The 23,475-nt window shown below is 33.4% G+C and overlaps 2 protein-coding genes across 2 annotated transcripts; one reads left to right on the top strand and one right to left on the bottom strand.

Moving 5' to 3' along the window:
• Positions 1 to 786: 786 nt before the first annotated feature.
• On the top strand, positions 787 to 1,448 carry LOC18109768 (dirigent protein 22). The gene has a single exon (XM_006387993.3). The coding sequence runs from the start codon at positions 841 to 843 to the stop codon at positions 1,420 to 1,422; it is 582 nt and encodes a 193-aa protein (XP_006388055.2). The 5' UTR covers positions 787 to 840; the 3' UTR covers positions 1,423 to 1,448.
• Positions 1,449 to 10,547: 9,099 nt separating this feature from the next.
• On the bottom strand, positions 10,548 to 11,772 carry LOC7454678 (zinc finger protein 8). Its single transcript, XM_002322704.4, has one exon. It carries the CDS (start codon positions 11,480 to 11,482, stop codon positions 10,781 to 10,783), a length of 702 nt encoding a protein of 233 aa, XP_002322740.3. The 5' UTR covers positions 11,483 to 11,772; the 3' UTR covers positions 10,548 to 10,780.
• Between the last annotated feature and the right edge of the window lie 11,703 nt (positions 11,773 to 23,475).

The following is a 23,475-nucleotide window of genomic DNA, read 5'->3' as shown; positions in this document are numbered from 1 at the left end:
TAATAATGTTTTTTAAACAAATTTTCAGCACCATGGACAAACAAAAACATATTTCACCCTTTATGCAGGCCTGAAAAAATAATTTTGCACTTATACATGTTTTATTTTTTATGCAGTTTTAAAAATATTTTATGAGAGATAAATATAAAAAATATTTTATGATTTTTTTGAAAAAAACAAAACATGAAAAAAATTGAAAAAAATCTTTTAGGCAAATATAGAAAAAGATTTTCTTGAAAAAAAATCCTTATACGCAAAACAATGGAACCCTAAAAGTTGGACAAAGTTTTAAGGCTTCTTTTGAACTTTAAAATACCAATACTTTATACAACGTGCTTGGATTAATCTTTTCGTACTTGCATTTTCCAGTCCCTATTATAATTTCTTAGTTACATAATTAAGATATCACTCCATCACGCACTCCTATAATATTGAATTAAATATATTAAAATATTAGTCGAAGAGTAATGTTATTAAAGTATAGACTATTGTTTTGAGCATACAATCATTAGTAAATAACATATTACTACCTCATAAATAACTTTATAACCTTTTAGAGATATTTACTTTATTATTACTCTCTAAAATTCGATACTTTTTATTTTTCAAAGATATCTATTTAGATGATAATTTTAAGAAGTATTTTATATTAATTTAATGTATTTAAAAAATTAAATATTAAAAAAGTTAAAAGAACTAAAATAAACCTCGTTATACGTTATATGACGTATGTAGCGTCTCGTAAATAATCAAAACCGAGACAAGACCAAATTAACCATTATGCAACATTGTATATATATAATCACACTTTAGGTTACCCTCACCACATCTCAGATAACCATGGCCAGAACTCTGACAGAAGTCCTTATCTTCCTCTTTCTCTCCCTTATTCTCTTCCCCATCACCCTTGCTACCGCGAGACCTGACACTTTCTCAAGAAACTTATCTCCAAAAAAACTAGGCCTCAAGCGGGAGAAACTAAGCCACCTTCACTTCTACTTCCACGACACACTTAGTGGGAAAAATCCCACCGCTGTTCCTGTTGCCCAAGCAGCCACCACAAACAAGTCTTCGACATCATTTGGGCTGGTCGCAATGATCGATGATCCCTTGACTGTAAAGCCCGAGGTCAGCTCGAAGCAAGTAGGAAGAGCACAAGGGATTTATGCATCGGCATCACAAAGTGAAGTAAGTTTCTTAATGGTATTGAACTTGTTTTTCACAGAAGGGAAGTATAATGGTAGCACTCTCAGTATCCTGGGTCGCAACAGCATATTTTCAGGCATTAGAGAGATGCCAATTGTTGGTGGGAGCGGGCTTTTCCGTTTCGCAAGAGGCTATACTCAGGCAAAGACTTATATAGCTAACCTTAAAACTAATGATGCTATCGTGGAGTATAATGTGTATGTCTTCCATTATTGAGATCAACTGTTGATTTGTTTTTTCAATTCCAGGTTTTTTTTTTTTTTCCCTGCTGATGATGTACTCTGGATTAAAGTTGGTAATGAAAATTTAATTGGCTTGTGATATATTACTTTTTTTTTTTATCATTTTAGTTTATATTCTTTTATTTTTTCATCATTCAATCCTAATTTATTATATATTTTTTTTAATTTGATTAAAATTTTTATTATTTATATTTTTTTTCTTGCTCTTTTTATAAAACTTTTATTGGATTTCAAATTCATCCTTCAATTAAAACTTGTGGTATATTAGTTTTTACAATTTGATTCCAATCCTTTCATTTTTTTAATTATTTTGTTAATGTTATTATTCTTTTTAATTTAGTCCTCAAATTAAAATTTTATTATTGCCTTCTAATTTACTTTTTTTTTTATTTTAACCCTCATTCTTTTAATTATTATTTTTTATTTTGAATCTTTTTATGTAATTTTTTTTCAATTTCATCCTTTAATATTTTATTTTCTGGAAATTAAATTTCACGGTTTTTTCAAGTATGATGTTTCTGGTTTGATGATCTACATCACAAATTTGAAAAGTTAATAGAGGTTGACATCTTTTTTGTTTGCTTATTTTATTTTTCAATATCATCGTTCGACATTGGTTTTTTTTTTAAATAGCTTTGTGATTTTTTTTCTATCGGGTTATCTCAACCTCATGCTTAGAACTTGGGTTTGACTAGGTAGCTCAAACTAGCTCGCCTCTTAATGCTCAGATCACATGTCTATCTTGCTATCCCGGGTTGACTCACAAAGGTTTTTTGGTTTTTTTTCTATTTTATTTTTACATATTTAATTAGCTAAAAATTAAACAATATTATTTTTTTTGTTCCTAGATAAAGGTTTTTTTTCCCCAAGTTATTGGTGTATGTGTGTGTATATATATATATATATATATATGTATGTATTTTTTTTGTTTTCGATCGGTGCCCTTTTTTTCATTTGTATGGTCGGAGATATAATAAGGTTATTGATTTTTTTAAAAAAAAAAAACACACTTACAATCAATATTTGAATACTTTACTGGAAAAATAGGGCGTGCCCGTCTAAACTAAACAAGATACTTCCTGCTTTAATTAACCGCAAGAATGACATTGAAAATGGTACAAAATCTACCAAATCACATTAAAACAGATATCTAGACATTTTATTAGCCCCAGACGAAAGATATCTTAAAGTGGGGCTCGACCCCTACTTAATTGGTTTGGGGTTTTTGCTACCATACTTTCACCAAAAGCTTATATATCAGTAGATTCAGATAGATATTTATCCTCTGTGGATAGAAACACCATGCATCTACAGATTGATACACACGCATGATCAAAAACCCATGAAATTAAATCCAGATATGATTCCAACATCACTTAATCATCCATAAAAATTATGCATGTTGTTGTGACAAAGCTCGGTTGACACATCCGTGCTTCTTGGAATCGGTCTTGTCCATCCAGCCCCTAAAGGCATAAATATATTCCTTATTTTGTTTCATTTAGTCCAATATGTAATTGTGTTTATTTTAGAGGTAGAAGTTGAGTTTTGGATTATGAAATTTATCAAAAATAACTTTAAAAAACAAGAAAAATTAGTTTTTATGATTGCGTTTTGTACATAATTAGATTATACCCAATCACAATTTCAACCACGTAAACTAAAACAAACACTCATACAACATCTAGCCTTAATGAGTTATACTTTCTTTTCTTATTCCTTCACTCCTTCCTTTTCTTTTTTCCTCTCCAATCTGTTAATAACATTTCTAAGAAGATTCTTATAATTAATGATTTTCTCTTTCTTTTTGAAAAATCATTCGCAATCACTCATATACTTTCTTTCTTATTATTTTTATTTCTTATCTTAAAATTAAATTCATAAAAATAAACCATGATATATTTTTTATTATAAAAAAGTAACACATCCTAAAATTATATCACAATGTTAAACATTAATAAATTAAGATTAAAAAAATAAAAACAATGTTCAACGCAATTCAACTCATAATTAAAAAAGGAGATTTTTTTTTATAAAAATAGATATATTTTTACAATTATATATATATATATATGGTGCGATATCCTTTGTGCCTCCATTTCTATGTAAATGGGTATGTTTTGAAAGTATGAAGGCCCCTGAAAGATGATTTGTTTTGCAGGATTTTACAGGCCCCCAGAAGTCCAGCCTGTCCATTTAGGACTCGTCATCCCACAAAGGCCCAAAACTACCTTAGACTAAATTAGGCATCGTCAATCGGCAAGCTTAGAGCTATCTAAGATGAAATTAGGCATCGTCAATTGGAAGCTCCAAAGCTATCTAAGTCGAAATCAGGCATCCTCGTCTGATTAGGAACGATCCAAAAACATAAGCATCTATTTTTATCTTAATTCAAAAATCATTTTTTTTTATTTTTCTTTGTAACAAAGACCCTTATATTTATTTAAAATAACATTAAATATAGACATTTTAAAGAAGGTATAAATAGACCAATCTCATATTAATTCCTTAATTAGAAAAATTCAAAAAATATGATAATAAATTGTAGTTTAGCTAAGTTATTGTTTGAATTATAGTTGAGCTAAATTGTGGAAGCTATAATAATGATGAAACAACTTCTTGAAGAAGAAGAATATATGAAATGGTAACTTCACATTATATTCGTATTTCTAGCATCACCAGACAATCATCAATGGTACCGTTATTATTTTTTTGCCTTCATTAATTCAGGTATTGTGTTGACATTGCTTATCTTGTTCATATCATGAGATTTCTAGTCCGCAAAGAAATTCTTACTGCACATCCCCCATCAAATGGAGGAGAAGCACTTTATAGGATGAACTGGAAATCAAGATGATTATTACATGACTCTGAGCTAAGCCTCGCTTCTCTGGTAATCATGCAGAACAATTCATGGTTACTAGCACCACGACATTGCTTAATTTAGCCAATGTAATAAAGAAGGTGGAACCGCTTAATTTCTCGAAAGGCTCATGGTTGTGAACTGTGGGACTTTACCTCTCAAAATCCTGAGGTCAGTAGGATTTTCAATAAGGCCATGGCAAGTCCAACCAAGATCATGATGAGGGCATTTCTATCCCACTATAAACATGGTCTCGATAATGTTAAGTCATCGGTGGATGTAGCAGATGGTATTAGAGGACATGTAGTAGAGACGAATTTAATCATCTGAATTGATAAAATTTTATGAAATTATCTCAATTAATCTTAAACTAAGATATAAAATATTTATTTCATTACTCTCTGCAAACTACGAACCTTGCTAAAGAAAAATGAAAAAGAAAGGAGTAAATAGAGGAAAGAAACAACAAAACAAAAACATGAACGGAGCAAGAAACATATGTATAGCCAAAGAGAACCTACGTATCCGACCACATGGTAGATAAGTTTGGTGGCATTTATTTAAAAAAGCCATAATCTACTCTCCTCCCTACCACCGACTGCACAATGGAAGGGAAGCAAACCTTTTTTTTTCCGGTGAATCGCATTTTAATTTAAAAGCAGTTCTGCACCTCCCAGTTGCAGGTCATCAAGAGGGCGGGCTGCTGTATAAACTGTCAACCTCGTTTGCAACTTTATAGGGCTGTGGACCAATGCTTCTTAAATTCCACTGGTCTTTCTCTCATATATGTGAAGCAGGAGAAGAGGAGTGAAGTGGATGTGGTCCTAATCATAATATATGTACTCTTCATAAGTCTTTATTGTTCTTCTTTATATCATCTTGCTCATCACATGCCTTCTCCTACATCCATTTACTTGTGGACCCCCTTGATGGCTGGGTTGATGTTAACAATAGGAGGGCATTTTTTCTTCTCTTTTTCTTTCTTCTTTTTCTTTTTTTTTTTTTTTTTTTTGGGGCGTGCCCTAAATTTTCCAAATTACCTTGGTAAAAGAAAAAGGTGAAGGCTTTCCATTTACAGGATTACTGTGAAGTTGCAATGTGTTTATACCCATGTCTCCAAGAGCATCATGCTATCGTCAATATTTGGATTAAACGTCATAAATGCATTATTCTAGTTCTTGCCCTGATGATCCTTGCAGCCTCAAAAGAGTTCCTATTTTTCCTCGACGACGGGGCTGATATTTCCAAGGTTACTATTTAGATCCAGCGCCATGCTAGTCCCTTTTGAATGGCCATAGGGTAAAATATCCCCTTTATCTCCTTAAAAATTACAGTTGAGGGCTTTTTTAGGTTTTAGTACTAAGTTCACTGCAGCTCTGGCAGTTTAAAAGGAGTAATTTTTCGGTACTTTGTTCAGCAGCTGTACTGGAATGGAATAGATACAAAGGTAAGAATGGACACAGGACAAGTCACCTCTACGCTGTCCTTTATGAATTATTAAAATATTGGGGAAAAAGCTCAGGAGTAAGTGTTTCTTCTTATAGGTTGAGAACAGCTCCTCCTCTTAACTGGTGTTGAATATATTTTTCCATTTTTAAGTATTTGTTAAATCAAACATTTATTTTAACAAATGCCTAGGGTTACCTAAATAGTAGGTGTTTTTCTCATGTTATTTCTTTACTTTTCATTGTCGAGCTATGGATGGAGTCATTTGGAGGTTCTCTTAGGTACTTGGATACAATGAAGATAGGGTGTTTGGAAGTACAGTAGTAATTGTTTTTTAAAATATTTTTTATTTGGAAATATATTAAAATAATATTTTTATTTTTAAAAAATTATTTTTGATATCAATGCACATCAAAATATTTTGAAAATACTAAAAAATATTATTTTAAAACAAAAAAAAATTTTAAAAAAATTAATTTTTTAAAAAACACAAAAACAAACATGTTTTTCTACTCTCATCTGTCGAGGTTCAAAGTTTGCATTATACCTCCTCTCGAATAGAAAAAACTAGAATAATTTTAGCTATAACGTTTTTAATCAAAACAAAGAATTGCAAAGGTTTAATTAAGAGTTTCTGTTAATATCAAGGCAATTGTGGGGTTTTCATTACTTGCCTAAGGCATTTTTGGCACTCCAAGCAAATATTTTTTAAATGTGCCTAAAGTGACTGATGCTCTGGTTAAAGTTTGGTGTTCAAGTGTGACTTGAAAGGGTATCAAGTTCAATGTTCAGTGCAATAATTGGGCTATGGATGGCAGCTTTACGAGTTATTCCACATTGATGGGTTCTCCTGCATCATCGTAATTAATTATTTGAGTTTACCTGTCGTAGAAAAAGCACTAATGTGACCGTTAATTTGACAATAATGATTTGATTTACACTGTTGGGATATATAACTTCAAAGTATAGATATTTAGTGATTGCGATTTAAATATTTTTTATTTAAAAATATATAAAATTAATATTTTTTAAAAATTATTAAAAATATTATTTTTAACATCAACATATTAAAAAATATAAAAATTTTAATATTTAAAAAACACGATTTTAACCATGTTCCTAAACACTAACTATATATATATATATATATATATATATATATATATATATATATATATATATATATTTCGAGATATCATCTAACAGCTTAAATTATTAGGTTAAGATGGTTCTTAGGCATGGTATCAGAACCTTAATAAACTTTGAAGCAAAAACAATTTATGAAAGACCTTGTACTTGAAGGAGTGTGTTAAATAATAATATAAATTATATTCTGAAATCTCACCTGACAAATAATTTTTTAACAATGCTTTGGTAAATTAGCAAGTTCAAAGTTGTTTTTGCTTCGAAGTTTCGAATACAAATAACAAGAAGTGCATTTTGATCACCATCGAGCATTTTATGCACTTAAAATGACTAATTTATCAGTGTGTGTGATGTTACACTTGTTGAAAGGGCTTTAAACATTTTTAGGAGTTGCTTGAACAATGGAGTCACATGATGGTGATGAAGTTTGCTTGTAATTTGTAGTTTCTGACTAAACCAAGTAGCTTCATTAATTGTTTTAATCAAGTGGCTTTTTGCTAGTGACATCCTCTGCATTCAATTCATCTATTCATACATCAAGTCAAGACATTAAATTCTAGCCGATACATTTTTATTTTCTTGAATGCAATTCCAGCTTTCTTTTTTCCCTTATAATATTGGTGAAGAAAATTCCCTCTTAACCCAACGCTTGAGTTGATAAAATTTCCTTACCTTTTCTTATGATAATCAGACGAGATTATGTAATTCCTTTACCGTTTCCCCTTTTTTTTTTTAACTCCCGAATGTTTCCGCTTCCTGCTTGTTTATTGACATATATAAATAATTAGGGATTTTAAAAAAAAAATAACACAGTTTTGCAAGTGTTTCGGTAAAATATCATATGTTATAAAAATATTTAAAAAATAATACAGTTTTAATATAGCCGTGATTCTGATGTAACAATCACTATTAGAAATGATTGTTGTTTACTTAAAGATTAAATGTGCATGTTTTATACAAATTAATTAATATATATAGAAGTTAACATAAAAATTTATAAAGATCCTAGCTAAGAAGATCCAATGATCAAGAAATAAAAGAGGAGATAAGCTGATGTGGCATGAGAGATAAATAAGGGAGGGGAAGAAGAGAAAGAAAAAATAGGTAACTAGAAACATATCGATGCTCTATTTTTTACACACTTAATACTGTTAGAAATATATCAATGAGATGATTCTAACTACGCAATGGAAGACCAACAAATAAGGTCGTAATTGGTTAGTAGTTTTGTTTTGGGTTCATTTTGAGTTAAGGTAGCTTAGAGTTTGGTTAACTCCAAACAAGACCACTAACTAATTACTACATCATTTGGTGGTATATCATGACGTGATTAAAATTATCTTGTCGAAATATTTGTAACGGTATCGAGTGTGTAGAAAATAGAGTCTAGGTGTGACTTTGGTAACCCATTCTTTCTTTTCCCTCCTATTTCTCTCTCATACAATATGAGTTTATATCCCCTCTTGTTTCTTGACTAATAAATGAATATTGAAACTTATATATTGACAATTACATTTTTTAAAATTTTATGTTGATTCACTTTTGATTTCTTAAGTAAACAACGTTATTTCTAATAGTGGTTGTTATAAAAATAAAATTCAGAATCGTGGTTGTGTTGAAATTATATTATTTTTTAATTTTAAATCTATATTATTTTTTCCATATTTTTAGCAGAATGTGTTAAAATAGTAAAATACCCATGGTTTCGGGGATTTGCAAAGTAAAGATGTTTTTTCCCCTCTGTTTAACCAGAATATCTACCAAGAAAAGGGTCCATCTACTGGCATTAACATTTAAAGCTAGGTGGGAAACATGGCAGTTCTTTCAAATAGAACCCTAGCTAGATTTCTGCACAACATGTCAGGTTTGGTTGTCTCAACTTTCACCAAATTCAGCTCGAAACACTGAACTGTAACAACGATGCCTCTAAATAATTATACATTTTTCTTGAAAATAGAGGGCGAAACGAATCACAAATCCCAACAAGATTCAAGAGGGTCTTTGGAACACAAGCTTACAAATTTCATAAACTATTGCTTGCTTTCTTTAGTAGTTTGTTGCCAATTCACTGAATCACGTTAATTAATATCTAGGAACCTTTATCTGATCTTTTGTGCTGCCAGAATAAAGTTGAGACAAAGAGAAGACACAAAATGCTGTACTACAATTACTGAATTACCACAGCCACAAAGCTAAGAAAATATTACTGTCAACACGTAAAAATTCCCATAACTCAACTTACTCAAACCAATTCCCACCTAACCTTTCTCTCTCCGTTGCAGACATAAAAGCTAAGGTACAAATAAAAGGTGAGAAAATAAAGATAGGCAGTCTAACTACCATGTTCATATGTTACTTTTAAGTCTCCTGAAGCAAACATTGACACTTCCTTTTCCAAGGGTTGGTTTAGCCATTGTAAAAGCTATGAAAGCTTTGGTGCTGACATCTCAGAATAATGAAAATTGTGTCTGCTACAAACAGGTAAAGAAGAGTGGCCCATGTCCTACATACTAGTCTTGGACCTCATATCCGCGTAATATATAAGAGTTGCTACGATGCCATGATCGACGAATTCCCATGCCTATATATAATTATCACCGTTAGATTTCACTCCAATAATGATCACTCGTATCACTTTATATGTCAAATGATCTCATTTCTTCATTCTACCTACCGTAAGTTCATCGCGTGCCAATATCATAAACACTTAATCTCAATCGATCTATCCCTCGACGTCGACCAAGAATCCACAGTCCAAAACAGATGCGATGAGCATCGGATGCATGGTGCATATATGAACATTTTTTATGTGGTCTTAAAATTGCCTCCTTTGTTAATTCCTTAGTTTCAGGTCTCATTGCAGAGGTTCCACTTAAATCTGTAAGCAGATATGAGACATCATTTAAAGTTTCATTGGCATACACATACATATAAAATATCTATGTCTCTCTCTCTCTCTCTCTCTCTCTCTCACTCACTCACTCACACACACACACACACACACACACACACACTAAAACATTCAAAAACAAAGTGAATGAGGAAAAAAAAAGGAGAATAATTTGCGTTGGAGTTTGGCTAGCCATATTAGATATGCTCCCTGCAAATGCCATGGAAATATCATTTTCTATATGCAGTTTATGCAGAAGGCAGAGATAGCAAAACTTTTTCACCTGATTTCTCTCATCACTGTTAAGCGCTCTGCTTGCACTGTATCAAACCGACAGCTCTCACCACTCCCACCTGTCTAGACAACATTTCGATATACACACACGTGTCTATCTACAGATGTTCATGCACTCAATTCTGATGCCCAGTTTTGAATATATATTCCTCACACGTGTGACCAATTCTGAAGATAGACAGAGATTGCACTGACCAGTTTTGCTCAAGCTAGGATACTGTGAACCTCCAATCACACATAACAATGAAAAAAACCTTGTATTTGTACTGTTGGGTTAGCATTTTGAAGATGGTTCTCTTACTTTTAAGAACCAAATCAATAACAAGGAAAAAAAATTATCTTTTAAAATCAACCGGAGAGTGTTTCCAAACTGATATGGATCATGCTAAAAAACTAGTACCTTTAGAAAGCATCACAGGACCAAGCCAGTCCTGCGCACAAAGCTCGTCAGCTCATGTGGTGATATATAATAGACTTACTTGTGTTTCTTAGTTCAATTCAAAAGCACGCACGTAAATCTGCTTCATTTACACAACAGATTAATTCTAATATAAAATAAGTTAAAATGCAGAAAACACTAGTGGTCATGAGTGTCTCCATGGAATAATTGCGCCTCATTTGCACAATTAAAGATTTAACCAGCTTAGAAAAAATCTCAAATCTTCTCTTAATTTTATCCAAGTTATCAAATATTTAAAGATGAAGATCTAAACTCACACGGTCTTGAACGCTCGACTTGGACTCATATCCGTACCGCCCATGTGAGCTTGAACCACCGGCAGGTGAGGGTTTCAGTCCCTCACCGGAAAATGATGGTAATGGATGCACCGAACGGTCAGGATGTTGGAGAGTAGCACTACCGTGAACAGCCGGGATCCGCCACAAGCCTAGTGGACTCCCATTGATAGGTTGTTGTGAATAGGAGCCTTGACCGCCGTAATACCTATTAGTGCTAGTGTGGCTATTCCATGAAGGGTGAGTCATGGCTGCGGTGGAAATTGAATCTATCCTGTAGTTTAAAATGCCATAATAGTGTGCATCTGAGAGGCTGTTATGAATCATTGCCGACTGGAGGTGGGCACGTTTCGCGTGCTGACGCTCTCTTTTGTGTGCGTTTTGGTGGCCACCTAAGGCTTGCGAAGTAGGGAAGTTTCTGCAACAGTAATGGCACTCAAATCTTCTGTTGTTGTCACTGCTCTCATTTTCTTTAGCGGCGTCTTCATTAGTTTCCGCTGAATCAGACTCGTCAGCTGCTGGACTTTCTTTGTTGCTGCCAAACTCTATACCGAAGAGGCGAATGCCCTTTTCTTTGATGGGTGCGGGGCGGATAAAGGGAAGCTGAGAGAAGGATTCCACATTCATGAAGTCGTGAGTCTCCCTTTCAACCTTATCCATGAATCAGCGAGCTATATATAAAGTAGTTCTAGGGTTAGAGTTCAGTTTAACAAGAAAAAGGAAGAAAGGAGGAGCAGGGCTCAACTTCAATGGAGCACTTCAGAGATGGAGAAGAGGAGGAGGATTGGAGGAGGGAGGGGGATTATTAGTATGTGGGGTGTGCGGAGGGTCTGCCTATAAAGAAAGGAGAGGGGTTGTGGTTCGATCAAAGGACAAGTGGGGCTGACCCATCTGAGAGTGAGGGCTGACATGGCCACAAGTTCTGGTCAGATGAGAATGGCTTTGGCTTCTCAAGACTCATAGTACCATCTTTGCTTGCTTTCACAAGCTCTTGGTGTGTTTTGGAAAGTTCCTGAATACCTCCTAAGATCTTTGATAATTATGTTTTCACCCCTATTGGCCGTCTTAAAATGGATCAGGGCCGATGTTAATGTAATAGAATATCCTATTTTTAAGGAAGTGACAGTAATAATTGTGGTAATAATAAGGTGTTTTTGCAGAGAAATTAATTGTTGAGTACACTTTGGTGTAATAATGTTATCTTTCTCTCTCACACATTTATGCAAGATTTATAATTGAAAACTAATCATGAATGTAGCTGATGGTTTACCATTACTTCAATTAAAAATGTTTTCAACTGTATTTCTGATTTAATCCATAAAAAATTAATTTTTTTATATTTTTAAATCGTTGATAATATAAAAAAAATAAACAAATATGATTTTAATATTTCTTAACAAAAAAATCACTTTAAAAAAAATTATTACCAAAATATCAAATGTTATCCAAATACTAACATGGCTTTAACATTTTTCGTACTTCTAATGTTGAGTAATTTTTTTGTTAGGAATAGAAAAAGAATTTTCTTTTTTTTTTAATAAAAGTTGATATTTTTTAAAAAAAAAACTCTCCATGAATATTATGGAAGGAAGGTAATATATGGAGAGAAATAAATAATAGTTTCTAGCTTTATAGCTAGGATCTTATTTAGTTTCAAAGGAATCTAAAACATAATCAAGGTGAAAAATAAAAGTTTTATAGGTGGGAGAGGACTAGTGATGTTTCCCCTCTTTTTTCATAGGCTCTCTTATGATTGAGCTTTTCTTTTTTCTTTTGATTTAGGCTAATTGAAGGAAACACCTCCCAGCTATTGGTCAACAAAAACTAGTCCTTTGATCTTTTGTTTTTCTAATTAATTTTGGTCCCTCAATTTTTTTTGTTGGTAATGCAACCCTTCGGTTAACTAATTTTAAGATTCTATTCATTTGTGAACTGTGTGTTTCACATATTGGGGCAGCATGAGTCAAAAACAAATAATTAAAAGAATATAAGTTTTATTTTATTTTAGTATAGATTAAAATAAATTTAGAAGAGGGAAAGAAAAAATAAAGAAAAGAAATCAAGTGTATATAAGAATTAATGTAGTTCAGGTGTTAATTAATAGTCTGGCAGGATTTGTTTTCTTTAATAATCTATCCTTTTTTTTTCCTTTACTTTTGTGGTCCAAGTTTGGTAAGTTTGTTGGCACCAATTAATGGGAAAGGGAAAACACCTAAGATTCGCTAGTGAATTTTGAGCTACCAGTACAAGTTAAGGAGATAATTAAACCTAGCTATATATATCCATTAATTAGGGAAGAGCTTGCTTAATTATTCGACCACCTTCATGCGAGATATATAGAGCTCAAATTTCAGGAAGAGATGCCCCACAAGGGTTTTTTAAAAAAAAATAATATTTATGTATTTTTATTTATTAAAGGTAGAATAATACTTTTAGTTTAACTTATATATATTTTATTTGTATTTAGATTAAGACGAAACATTCATAATATACAGATTATTCAGAATTTTAGTTTTTTTTTGGGTTTGATCTTAATTATTTTCACACTTTTTAACTTAAATTGCCCATCTGGTCTTCTTGTTGTTTTTTTTTTTAAAAAAAATTATCTTTCAAGATTTTCACTAGCAATACTAATTTTTTTGATTTTCTTATGTCCTTAATTGTTATATTATTCTACTAATATTCCTTATTTCTTTTTTTTTTTTTTAGTCTGGATTCAAGTTTTGAAAATAGAAAAAAAAATATTGCAATTCCAAACTATACAAGTTTATTAGTTTACGGCGGTTAATTCCCTAGTTTAGTGGTATAATTGATTTATATGTATAGTTCAGGCACCGGTAATATTTTATATATATATATATATTTATTTATGATATTCTATTCTCTATGGGGTTTTTTATTATTATTATTGAAAAGAAACAGATATCAGGTTTGCACTTGAAATTAAAGTGGCTATATTTAGAAATTTACTATTAGGCAGAGAGGCCTGTAGACTCTACGGAACAGGAAACATAATGCTTAGAAGATGTTCAAGGGCATGTTTGCTATATTATAATGTTTTGCATTTTTATTGTGACTATTGTTCTATTTTGTGCTTTGGTTAGATAAAATAGCATTAATAAATAAATTAGCAATCCATTCATTTTTTTTTAAAATGTTATATTATAGAAAATACTAATTCTAGCGAGGAATACAACATGCATTGTTTCACTTATCACCGTGGCCGACCAAATTAGTTGTTTTTCCAGGTCTTGCATGAAAATCAAGGAAGAGAAAACAAGTGAAATAAAAAAAGAAAGAAAAAGAGATATTAGAGTTGCAACATTTTTGTACTAACAACACGCCCCGATATGGGATGGAGGCAATGATGAGACTATTCCGATGACATCAAAGAAGGGCGGTATCAAATTTATGAGAAAGTTGCACATGTAGGAAAACTGAACTTGTATACATGTATATTGTTCGTGCCTTTAAATAGGCATTTCATACATTACAGGTCATTACTTCTTACTATATATATACATGATTTGATACAGAAATTATGAAGATCATGACATAAATGAAATGAAGAATTATAGCAGGGGATCTCTCAATAGAGTAATGTGTGCAGAAGATCAATGCAGGATTTCTGCCCTTGAATCCTGTATGGAATCGCTGCATATATTTCCATATTTCTTCATCCCCCCTCAAGCTCAAGGCGGGGCTGGACCGAGGCAGAGCTTGGCGCGATTCAATGCAAACGTTGCAGCGCAAAGTGATTTGGTGAAAATATCCGCAATTTGATCAGATCCTGGAATATGAGCCAAGGAAAGAGCACCACTTGCAACTCGTTCGCGGACAAAGTGAACATCTATTTCAATGTGTTTTGTACGATGATGAAAAACTGGATTTTTAGCCATATGGATGGCACTAATATTATCACAAAAGAGCTGAGGAGAAGGAACACAGTGGCCAATAGTTTTGAGTAAATGGACAAACCACATGAGCTCAGCTGTAGTGGAAGCTAAGGCGCGATACTCTGCCTCAGCTGTTGACCTAGACACCGTGTCCTGCTTTTTAGCACCCCAGGATATCAAATTTGTGCCTAGAAAGATAGCGAACCCCGTAGTGGAACGTCGGTCATCCCTACAGCCAGCCCAATCAGCGTCACAAAAACCACGAAGTTCATGAATAGGATTGCGAATGTAATGTAGTCCAACATTGAGTGTCCCCTTCAGATACCGAAAAATTCTCTTCACAGCAATAAGATGAGTATCATGAGGTGTTTGCATGAATCTGCAGACATGATGTACAGCAAACGAAATGTCTGGCCTGGTCAGGGTGAGGTATTGCAGAGAACCAACCAAACAACGATAGTGAGAAGGATCAGCTAAGGGAACACCATCAGTGGCAGACATGGAAGAACCTGCTGCCAGTGGAGTGCTTACTGGTTTGGCACCATCAAGACCAAACTTCTGAAGAAGAGATAGCAGATACCGTGTTTGAGTGATTGTGATTGTAGACTCATCACGTGCAATTTGAAGTCCTAAGAAATAATGAATGTCACTAAGGTCTTTCATATGGAAGACAGCAGAGAGATGGGCAATAAGCTTGATAATCTGTGAAGAGGAGCTGCCTGTTAAAAGAATGTCATCAACATAAATGAGCAAAAGGAGGATGTCTGAGCCTTGATGGAGATAAAATAAGGATTGATCATAGGGGCATCGTGTAAATCCCATTTGCTGAATGTAGTTACTGAATTTGAGGTACCATGCACGAGGAGCCTGCTTCAACCCATATAAAGCTTTATGAAGGTGACAAACATAATCTGGATGAGAGGAATCTTCAAAGCCTGGAGGTTGAGCCAGATATACTTGCTCCTGTAGATCTCCATGAAGGAAGGCATTACTGACATCTAGTTGTTTGACAGACCATCCGTGAGACAAGCCAATGGTGAGGATGAGCCGAATGGTGCTTGGTTTGATAACAGGACTGAATGTTTCATCATAATCGAGCCCTGGTTGCTGTGAAAATCCACGAGCCACCAGCCAAGCTTTATATCTTTCAATGGAACCATCAGATCGTGTTTTGATTTTAAACACCCATTTGCTGCTGATAATATTCATTGTGGCTTGTCTAGGTACCAAGGTCCAGGTTTTGTTGTTGTGAAGGGCATCCATTTCAGCTTGCATTGCTTGAATCCAATGTGGATGTTGGAGAGCTTGTTGAACTGAGGATGGCTCTTGTGGTTGGGCAACAAGATCAGCAAGAAAACAGGCAGGGATAGGATGTCGGGAAGAAATAAAGACCTTGGGTTTTAGCTTCCCTGTCTGAGTGCGTGTAATCATATGATGCTGTCGCTGTGAAGGTGGAACAGATGCAAGAGAAATCACTGGTGGGACAGGATTTTCTGCTGCAGTGGATGAAGATAATGGAGCAGAAGCTGCAGATTGAGATGTTGAAGCTTCTTGAGCAGTTTCAGTATGTGGAACAATTGTTGCTGGATCATGAGAACTGACCTGTGTAGCTGTGTCAATTGATTTTTCTGCCACAGTTTTGAGTAGTCGAGGAAGTGCCTTAATTTGAAACAACTGAGAGGCATGTGTATCAGGTGGCTGCATGCACTTGTAAGGAAACTGGAGTTCATTAAATTTCACATGGCGTGAAATGTAGAAGCGATGTGTCCGTGGCTCAAAGCAGATATAGCCTTTGTGATTGGTAGAGTAACCAAGAAAAACACATCGTGTGGATTTAAAATCCAAATGGTGCCAGCAAGGGATAACAGGAACATCCAAACACTCGGAAGGAGTCATAAGTAGGAGCAGAGCCAAAAACCACTTCATGTGGTGACTTGTAACCCAAGACTGAAGTCGGTAAGCGATTAATTAGGAACACTGCAGTGTGAAACACTGCAGTCTAGAATTTTATAGGAACAGACGCATGTGATAGAAGAGTTAATCCTGTTTCTACGATATGGCGATGACGTCGTTCGGCTAATCCATTTTGTTCTGGTGTTCCTGGACATGAAATTCTATGAATAATGCCATTAGTTTTGAAGAGATTCTGCAGACTTTGATTAACAAACTCACCGCCTCCATCGCTTTGAAATATTTTAACATGTGCATCAAATTGTGTTTCCATTTGCTTGAGAAAGGAAGGAAATATTATTGCTACATCAGATTTTCGATGCATAGGAAATAACCATATATACCGAGAATACTCATCAACAAGAATTAAATAGAACCGGTTTCCATCAAAAGAAGGCACAGAGGCAGGACCCCAGACATCGGAATGCAGTGTATGTAGAAAAGTAGTAGCATATGATTTTCTAGATTCAAACGGTAACTTTGTTGATTTTTCCAAAACACAGCTTTCACAGAAAGCATTTTGTTTGTCCATAGATGGTAAACATAACTTTGTAAGAATTCTGGCTTGAGGGTGTCCCAGTCGTGCATGCCAAAGGCTGCTGGACACTTTATTTGCTAAAAAACTGGCTGGAATTGTAGAGAATTGCTGCAGATTGATCGGATATAACCCATCCTTCATGAAACCTTTAAGAATTACCTGCTTCGTCTTCATGTCCTTAAGAATAAAACCCCATGGATAAAACAGAAAATAGCAGTTATTATCTCTTGTAAACTGAGATACAGACAATAATTTCTTCTTAATTTCAGGAACCACAAGAACATCTTTTAGCTTGAGATTGGTAGTGGGAATAGTAACGTTTCCAGTACCAGTAATAGACAAGCCCTGGCCATTTCCAACCATAACAGAGTCATTTCCAGGATAAGAAATAATACCTTGGACTTCATTTGTGTCAGACGTCATATGCTGGTTTGCTCCAGTGTCAGAATACCATGGATCTTCTGCAGTTTCACCAATTTTGATTGCAGCAAAGGCCTTGTACTGATCAGCTTCTTCATCAGATGCGAAACATCCATCTGCTTTGTGATTAGGTCCTCCACATCGAAAACAAGTGATGCTACCACGCCCACGATTACTGTTATGTGAAATTTGTTTCTGACGGGTTCCATTGAAGCTTCCATTTTGGCGAGGAAAACGAGTCTCTTTAGCTCGTAGTGGAGTGTTGTTAGGGGGATTTCTCACAGTAAAGCTGCGATGATTGCGACCACGAGTGCTGGTGTTTATCCATGGCTTTGAGTTTGTGCGGCCACGATTTGTATAAAACGCCATAGAGGGAGCAGTTGTTCTTGCTCCTTGAATTCGAATTTCAAAGTCACAAAGTTTGCCAATAATTCCTTCAAGAGATGGAAAAGTGTCTCTAGCATTTAATGCTGCTACTATAGGATCAAATTCAGATCCTAATCCCCGAAGAATACAAATGATGAATTCATCATCATCCATTGGTTTGCCTGCACCACAGAGAGATAGAGCCAAAGCTTTTGCTTTTTGTAAATAATCTTCCAGTGAAGAAGTACCTTTTGTCAAAGACTGTAGTTCGCCTTTGATTTGTTGGATGCGATCTCGAGTGTGAGTGCCATAAAGGGTCTCTAACACTTGCCATGCATCATGCGAAGATTCACTATTGATGACTTGGGAAAGGGGTCCATCAGATAGTGAACTGTTGAGCCATCCAAGGATCAATTGATCCGTGCGCAGCCAAACTGCTGCAGCAGGGTTTGTTTGCAACTCACCATTCTCACCAATGATAGTTGATTCTAGGCAAGGGACTTCATCCTTCACATATCCAAGGAGTCCATAGCCACGTAAAACAGGAAGAACATGTGCTTTCCACAAAAGATAATTGTTTGAAGCCAGTTTGATGGAGATATCAGGCAAATGTGATTTTGGGAGTGTAGTCTCAAGAGAAGAAGCAGAAAACGTTGTTTGAACTGAAGAAGAAGATGTCATAGTGATAGAGGGCTCTGATACCATGTAGGAAAACTGAACTTGTATACATGTATATTGTTCGTGCCTTTAAATAGGCATTTCATACATTACAGGTCATTACTTCTTACTATATATATACATGATTTGATACAGAAATTATGGAGATCATGACATAAATGAAATGAAGAATTATAGCAGGGGATCTCTCAATAGAGTAATGTGTGCAGAAGATCAATGCAGGATTTCTGCCCTTGAATCCTGTATGGAATCGCTGCATATATTTCCATATTTCTTCAGCACATGCCTCCCAAACATGGTGGTTAGCACACACGATCGCAAGTACTTTGCATGTGACAACCATGTTTTTTTTTTAATTCAGCCCCTCATCAGTTTTTTTTTAATTTAGTTCCTGGTTCTTTAATAACTTTTAAATTTCTTTATTTAGTCTCTAATTCTTTTATAGCTTTTTAATTTGGTCTCAAACTTCATCCCATTTAAGCCCTAATGAAGTCTCAATCGAGGAGAAAGGAAGGGAAATGATAGAGAATTTCTTTTTTCATTTGGTCCCCAGTTCTCTAATAACTCTTGATTTTCTTATCTTGGTCCTTGGTTCTTTTGTGACTCTATATTTAATCTCCAACTTCATCTCATCTAAGCCCAATAAAAGCCTAATCGGGAAGAAAGGAAGCGCAGGGAAATAAAAGAGACAGCTAGCTAAACCGAGTTAGCTCAATATTATGGTCATGCCATGACCTTAACCATGCATTTAATGGGTTAGACTAGGTTGGTGAGGGTCAATCCAATATGGCAAGCATTGTCTTTTCATTTTGCTCCCTGAATTTTTCTTTTTACAAATTTAACCTTCGACATTTTGTTTTTTCCTAGTTGAGCCTGATAAAGTTAAGCAAGAGTTTGAAATGACAACATCATGAAATTTTTTTAGAGTCATATTGGGTTTCAAAATGGGTAATTGGGTCGTGATTGGGCCCTAGTTCAAATGGCACATGCCAAGCCAACTCCAACACAATTAGATTTGAAACCCGAATCATCCAATGGCCTACAACATAGGGCAATGCTAGACAAATAAAAAGGTAAAAGAACTATGTGTATTTCAGATATTTTATTGGGTCGTTATTTTATTTTTCACTTGCAAAACAAAAATGATAGATAATTAAATAAATATTATGAATAACATGTCATGTCGCGAGATTATATTTCTCTTATATGCATCATCATTTGATGTTTCAATCTAGTTCTTATTTGTCATTAATGACATTAATTAAATATTCTTTTATTATTTTTATTCAACACATTGATAAAGTTTTCGATGTGTATTTCAGATATTTTATTGTAAACTCAAAATTTAACATCATCCAAATTTTTTTTACAATTGAATTAATTTTTCATCTAACCCGCAGTATAGCGCAAGCACCAGGACTAGTTTAGACATAAAAAAAACTAATGGGATCTAGAAACCTTATCCTTGCCTTAATTTTTACAAATCTATACATTTGTTTATCTTACCTTTCAAACGATAGGGAGAAAGGATAATTTCACTTGCATGTTCGGGAAGGCATTTCTATAACTTTAGTGAAAAGATCAGAGGAACCAAAGAATGACTACCAAAATTGCTTTCAAAGTAAAAGTAAAACTTTATCGAATATTAATTTTAGACCTAAAACAACTAAAAACCTTTATATTTTTAAAACTCGACAATAAATCAAGGAAGAATAGCACTATTTGTTAAGAGTATTAACAGCTGCCAACAAATTAGGAGAAGATCTCACAGCTGCCAACATATCAGGAGAGGATTCCAAAGATTTTGCATCAACTACTAGACTGCAAAATCGCTAGTCTAGCTAGCTTGAAATTCAAATAACTTGTAATCCCCGGTTTATTCTCCTTTAATTACTCAATTATTGATTTGGTATATAAATATGTGTAAATCTATATATATACGAGTGAATAGAAAGTAGAGTGTTCAAGTCATTCTCTTTAGTGTATCTGCAGAATTCCATTTACCTTGCTTTCTTTTGTTTAATCTTTCATTATTTTATCATAATTTTAAATTTTCTCCACATAGTTTTTAAGAATTGAATCAATGAAGTTCTAATTTTATTCATTAAATAAATCATATATGTATGTTATTCTTTTCCTCTCAAAATCTCCTTATATGTCTAAAATCACACAAAAATACTTAAAAATCTAAAAACAAAACTCAAAACTCAAAACGTATGTTATTTAATGGTGACAATTAACCATAAAATATTTTTTAATTTGATGTAGTCAAACCAAATCATTCCTTTTCACTTCATAATCTAAAACTTAAACCAACCTTGTAATCATCAAACTCAAACCAACATTCTTTGTTAACTGTAACATTTAGAAAATATTTTTTGAGGTCATCTTAAAAAAAACACTATTATGGAAAAAAATAAATGAATGAATGAAGTAAAGAAGTTGTTTTCTTTAAACAAATCGTGGAAATAATATCTAGTAAAACACACTTAATAAAAATGTGTTAAAGTTCTCAATCATATCCTAGATATAACACGTCTATGTAGTAAACACACTAGCAACCATAGTAGCATTAGAGCATGATTACACGAGATGTCATATATTTTGCAAGCATATAGGCAGTCTCAGGCTAATTACATGTCTTTATAACCTTACATGTATACATATTGCTCTAAAATTAGGTAATATAATACCTCATAAACTGCCTTATAATAACTTAATATCTATCATCATTCACCTCACGGACTTGTTGGTAACCACTAACAACCAAGAGGAAGTATTAATAGGATGAAACTAATCTAACATATACCAGAGATGAGACAAGATGTTGGATGTATAACAAGGCTAGCATACCATCATCCATACCTTAAGTGGGTTGACTCCATCTAATTCCTAAAGAAATTAAGATTATTGATTTTAAAATGTTCTTTAGGGAGGACAATGAGTTAATAATGACATATTTTGCTAACTTCACTTATCATTGTAGCGATGATACTACCAATTCCTTTGTAAAACTACAGTTGTTTGATATATTCTTCATGAACCAAAATTGTCTTTCACTGGTTTTCTACATTATTGCCAAACTCTATCTACCATATTTTTTTTTTATTTTATTTAATTGCTTTTTGTTAACGTTGTTTTTATTTTGTAAAACTACGCTTTTTCCTTTTTATATATATATATGTGTTTGAATAAATATTTATTTTCAAAAGGTACAAAAACAACATCAATGATTTTTTGTCAAATTAGCATCATGTTATTTATTAAATTTGAATTTTAATAGCTAGGTGGATGTATCTTCTAGTTTTAGAAACTAATGTAGGCCTAGCTTGATATTTTTAACCTTAAAATGAGTTTAATAATGAATCGACTAGTTTTCATCAAGTTTTGACTAAGCTTAAATTTGAGTTTTAATAGTTAGGTCCACATCCTAGTTTTAGAAACTAATATAGACCTAGTGCGATGCTTTTAAGCCATAATCAAAGTCAATAATAAGTCTACGAATCTTCTTAGTATAGGGATCGGCATGGGTCGAGCGTAGTATTCTACTCAATGTTTTTCTTAGTAAATAATAATAATGATAATAATAATAATAAAAACAAAAAAGGTTAAGAACTAGGTGGCAACTCCACTTTCTATACTTCTCTTTAATTTTTAGAGATCCCATTTTATGTTGAGCGCGACAACAATAAATTTATACTAAAAATAGAATAACAGTATAAATAAAAAAGATTTCTGTTAGACTAGTTAATTAAAATCCTTATTAGATAATGATAGTTAGATGTTCTAATCTCCCTATATAAATATAAAGGTCAATGTATTCAGAATTAAATGAGTGTTAAATCAATTAAAAAAAAAGCTTAGAAGGTTAAATATATATGTGTTTTAGTTTTTAAAAGCTTTTCAACACAATCAATCTCCCTTTAAAATTTTGTTTGATAATTACCTTGATTATTCATTCTTAAAAACATTTAATTGTGCAGCCTTCACTTTTTGTAAACCCTATAAAATAAGTAAATTCAATTTTCAAAGCAATATGTATGTATTGGCTAATCTAGATCATATTTGGGATCAATAAATGACACTGGACATATATAAACTACTAGACATATAAAATTCTATAAAGATAAAATTCCTTTTAAGGATATTGCTGCAATAGTTTCCAACGCTCCTTTAGTCACAAACTCATTCTGCCTGTCGAAGCCTTCAATTATCTCACATCCTAAATCGTCATCAGTCTTACATAGGTATAGTTCTCCCTTAAAAGTTTGTTCAAATTTGCAGCCAACTTCTAATGTTCCATGATTTCAATAGCCTCTCCTCTTACCAACAACACCAAGTCTATTGATTTTGATGTAAACGAGTCTCTAACGAATTCTTGTTTATCTTCATCAACGGGTACACTTAATCAACATCTGTGTTCATTTGTCATTCAATTACTCTACTCAATAAAAAGACTCAGAAATTGATTCTTGTGAACCACTTAGTTATACTAGCATTGCAAAGAATATCAAATACAAAATAGCTATGAAGTCAGAAATTAAGGCTCTACATCATATATAATATTACTTGGTCTCTAGTTCTCAAACCAAATTATATCAATACCATTAGCAACTAGTGGATATATAACATCAAACACAGATTGGATGGCTCTATTGAGAGGTGAAAAGCAAGGTTAGTGGCCAAAGGATACCCATAAGAGTATGGTATTGACTATACTGGTACTTTCAGACCACTTATGAAGGCCACTATGATTTGAATAGTGTTGGTGATTGTTGTGAATTAGGGATGCCATTTGAGATAAC

The sequence above is a fragment of the Populus trichocarpa genome, chromosome 16 (genome assembly GCF_000002775.5).
Source record: "Populus trichocarpa isolate Nisqually-1 chromosome 16, P.trichocarpa_v4.1, whole genome shotgun sequence".
NCBI lineage: Eukaryota > Viridiplantae > Streptophyta > Magnoliopsida > Malpighiales > Salicaceae > Populus > Populus trichocarpa.
Note: the sequence above shows the minus strand (reverse complement) of the source record. Positions and strands in the feature narration are given on the sequence as shown.

What these genes read in the sequence shown, in the direction of transcription:
- LOC18109768 (XM_006387993.3), top strand. Translation starts at nt 841, where the DNA reads ATGGCCAGAACTCTGACAGAAGTCCTTATCTTCCTCTTTCTCTCCCTT.
- LOC7454678 (XM_002322704.4), bottom strand. Translation starts at nt 11,482, where the DNA reads ATGGATAAGGTTGAAAGGGAGACTCACGACTTCATGAATGTGGAATCC.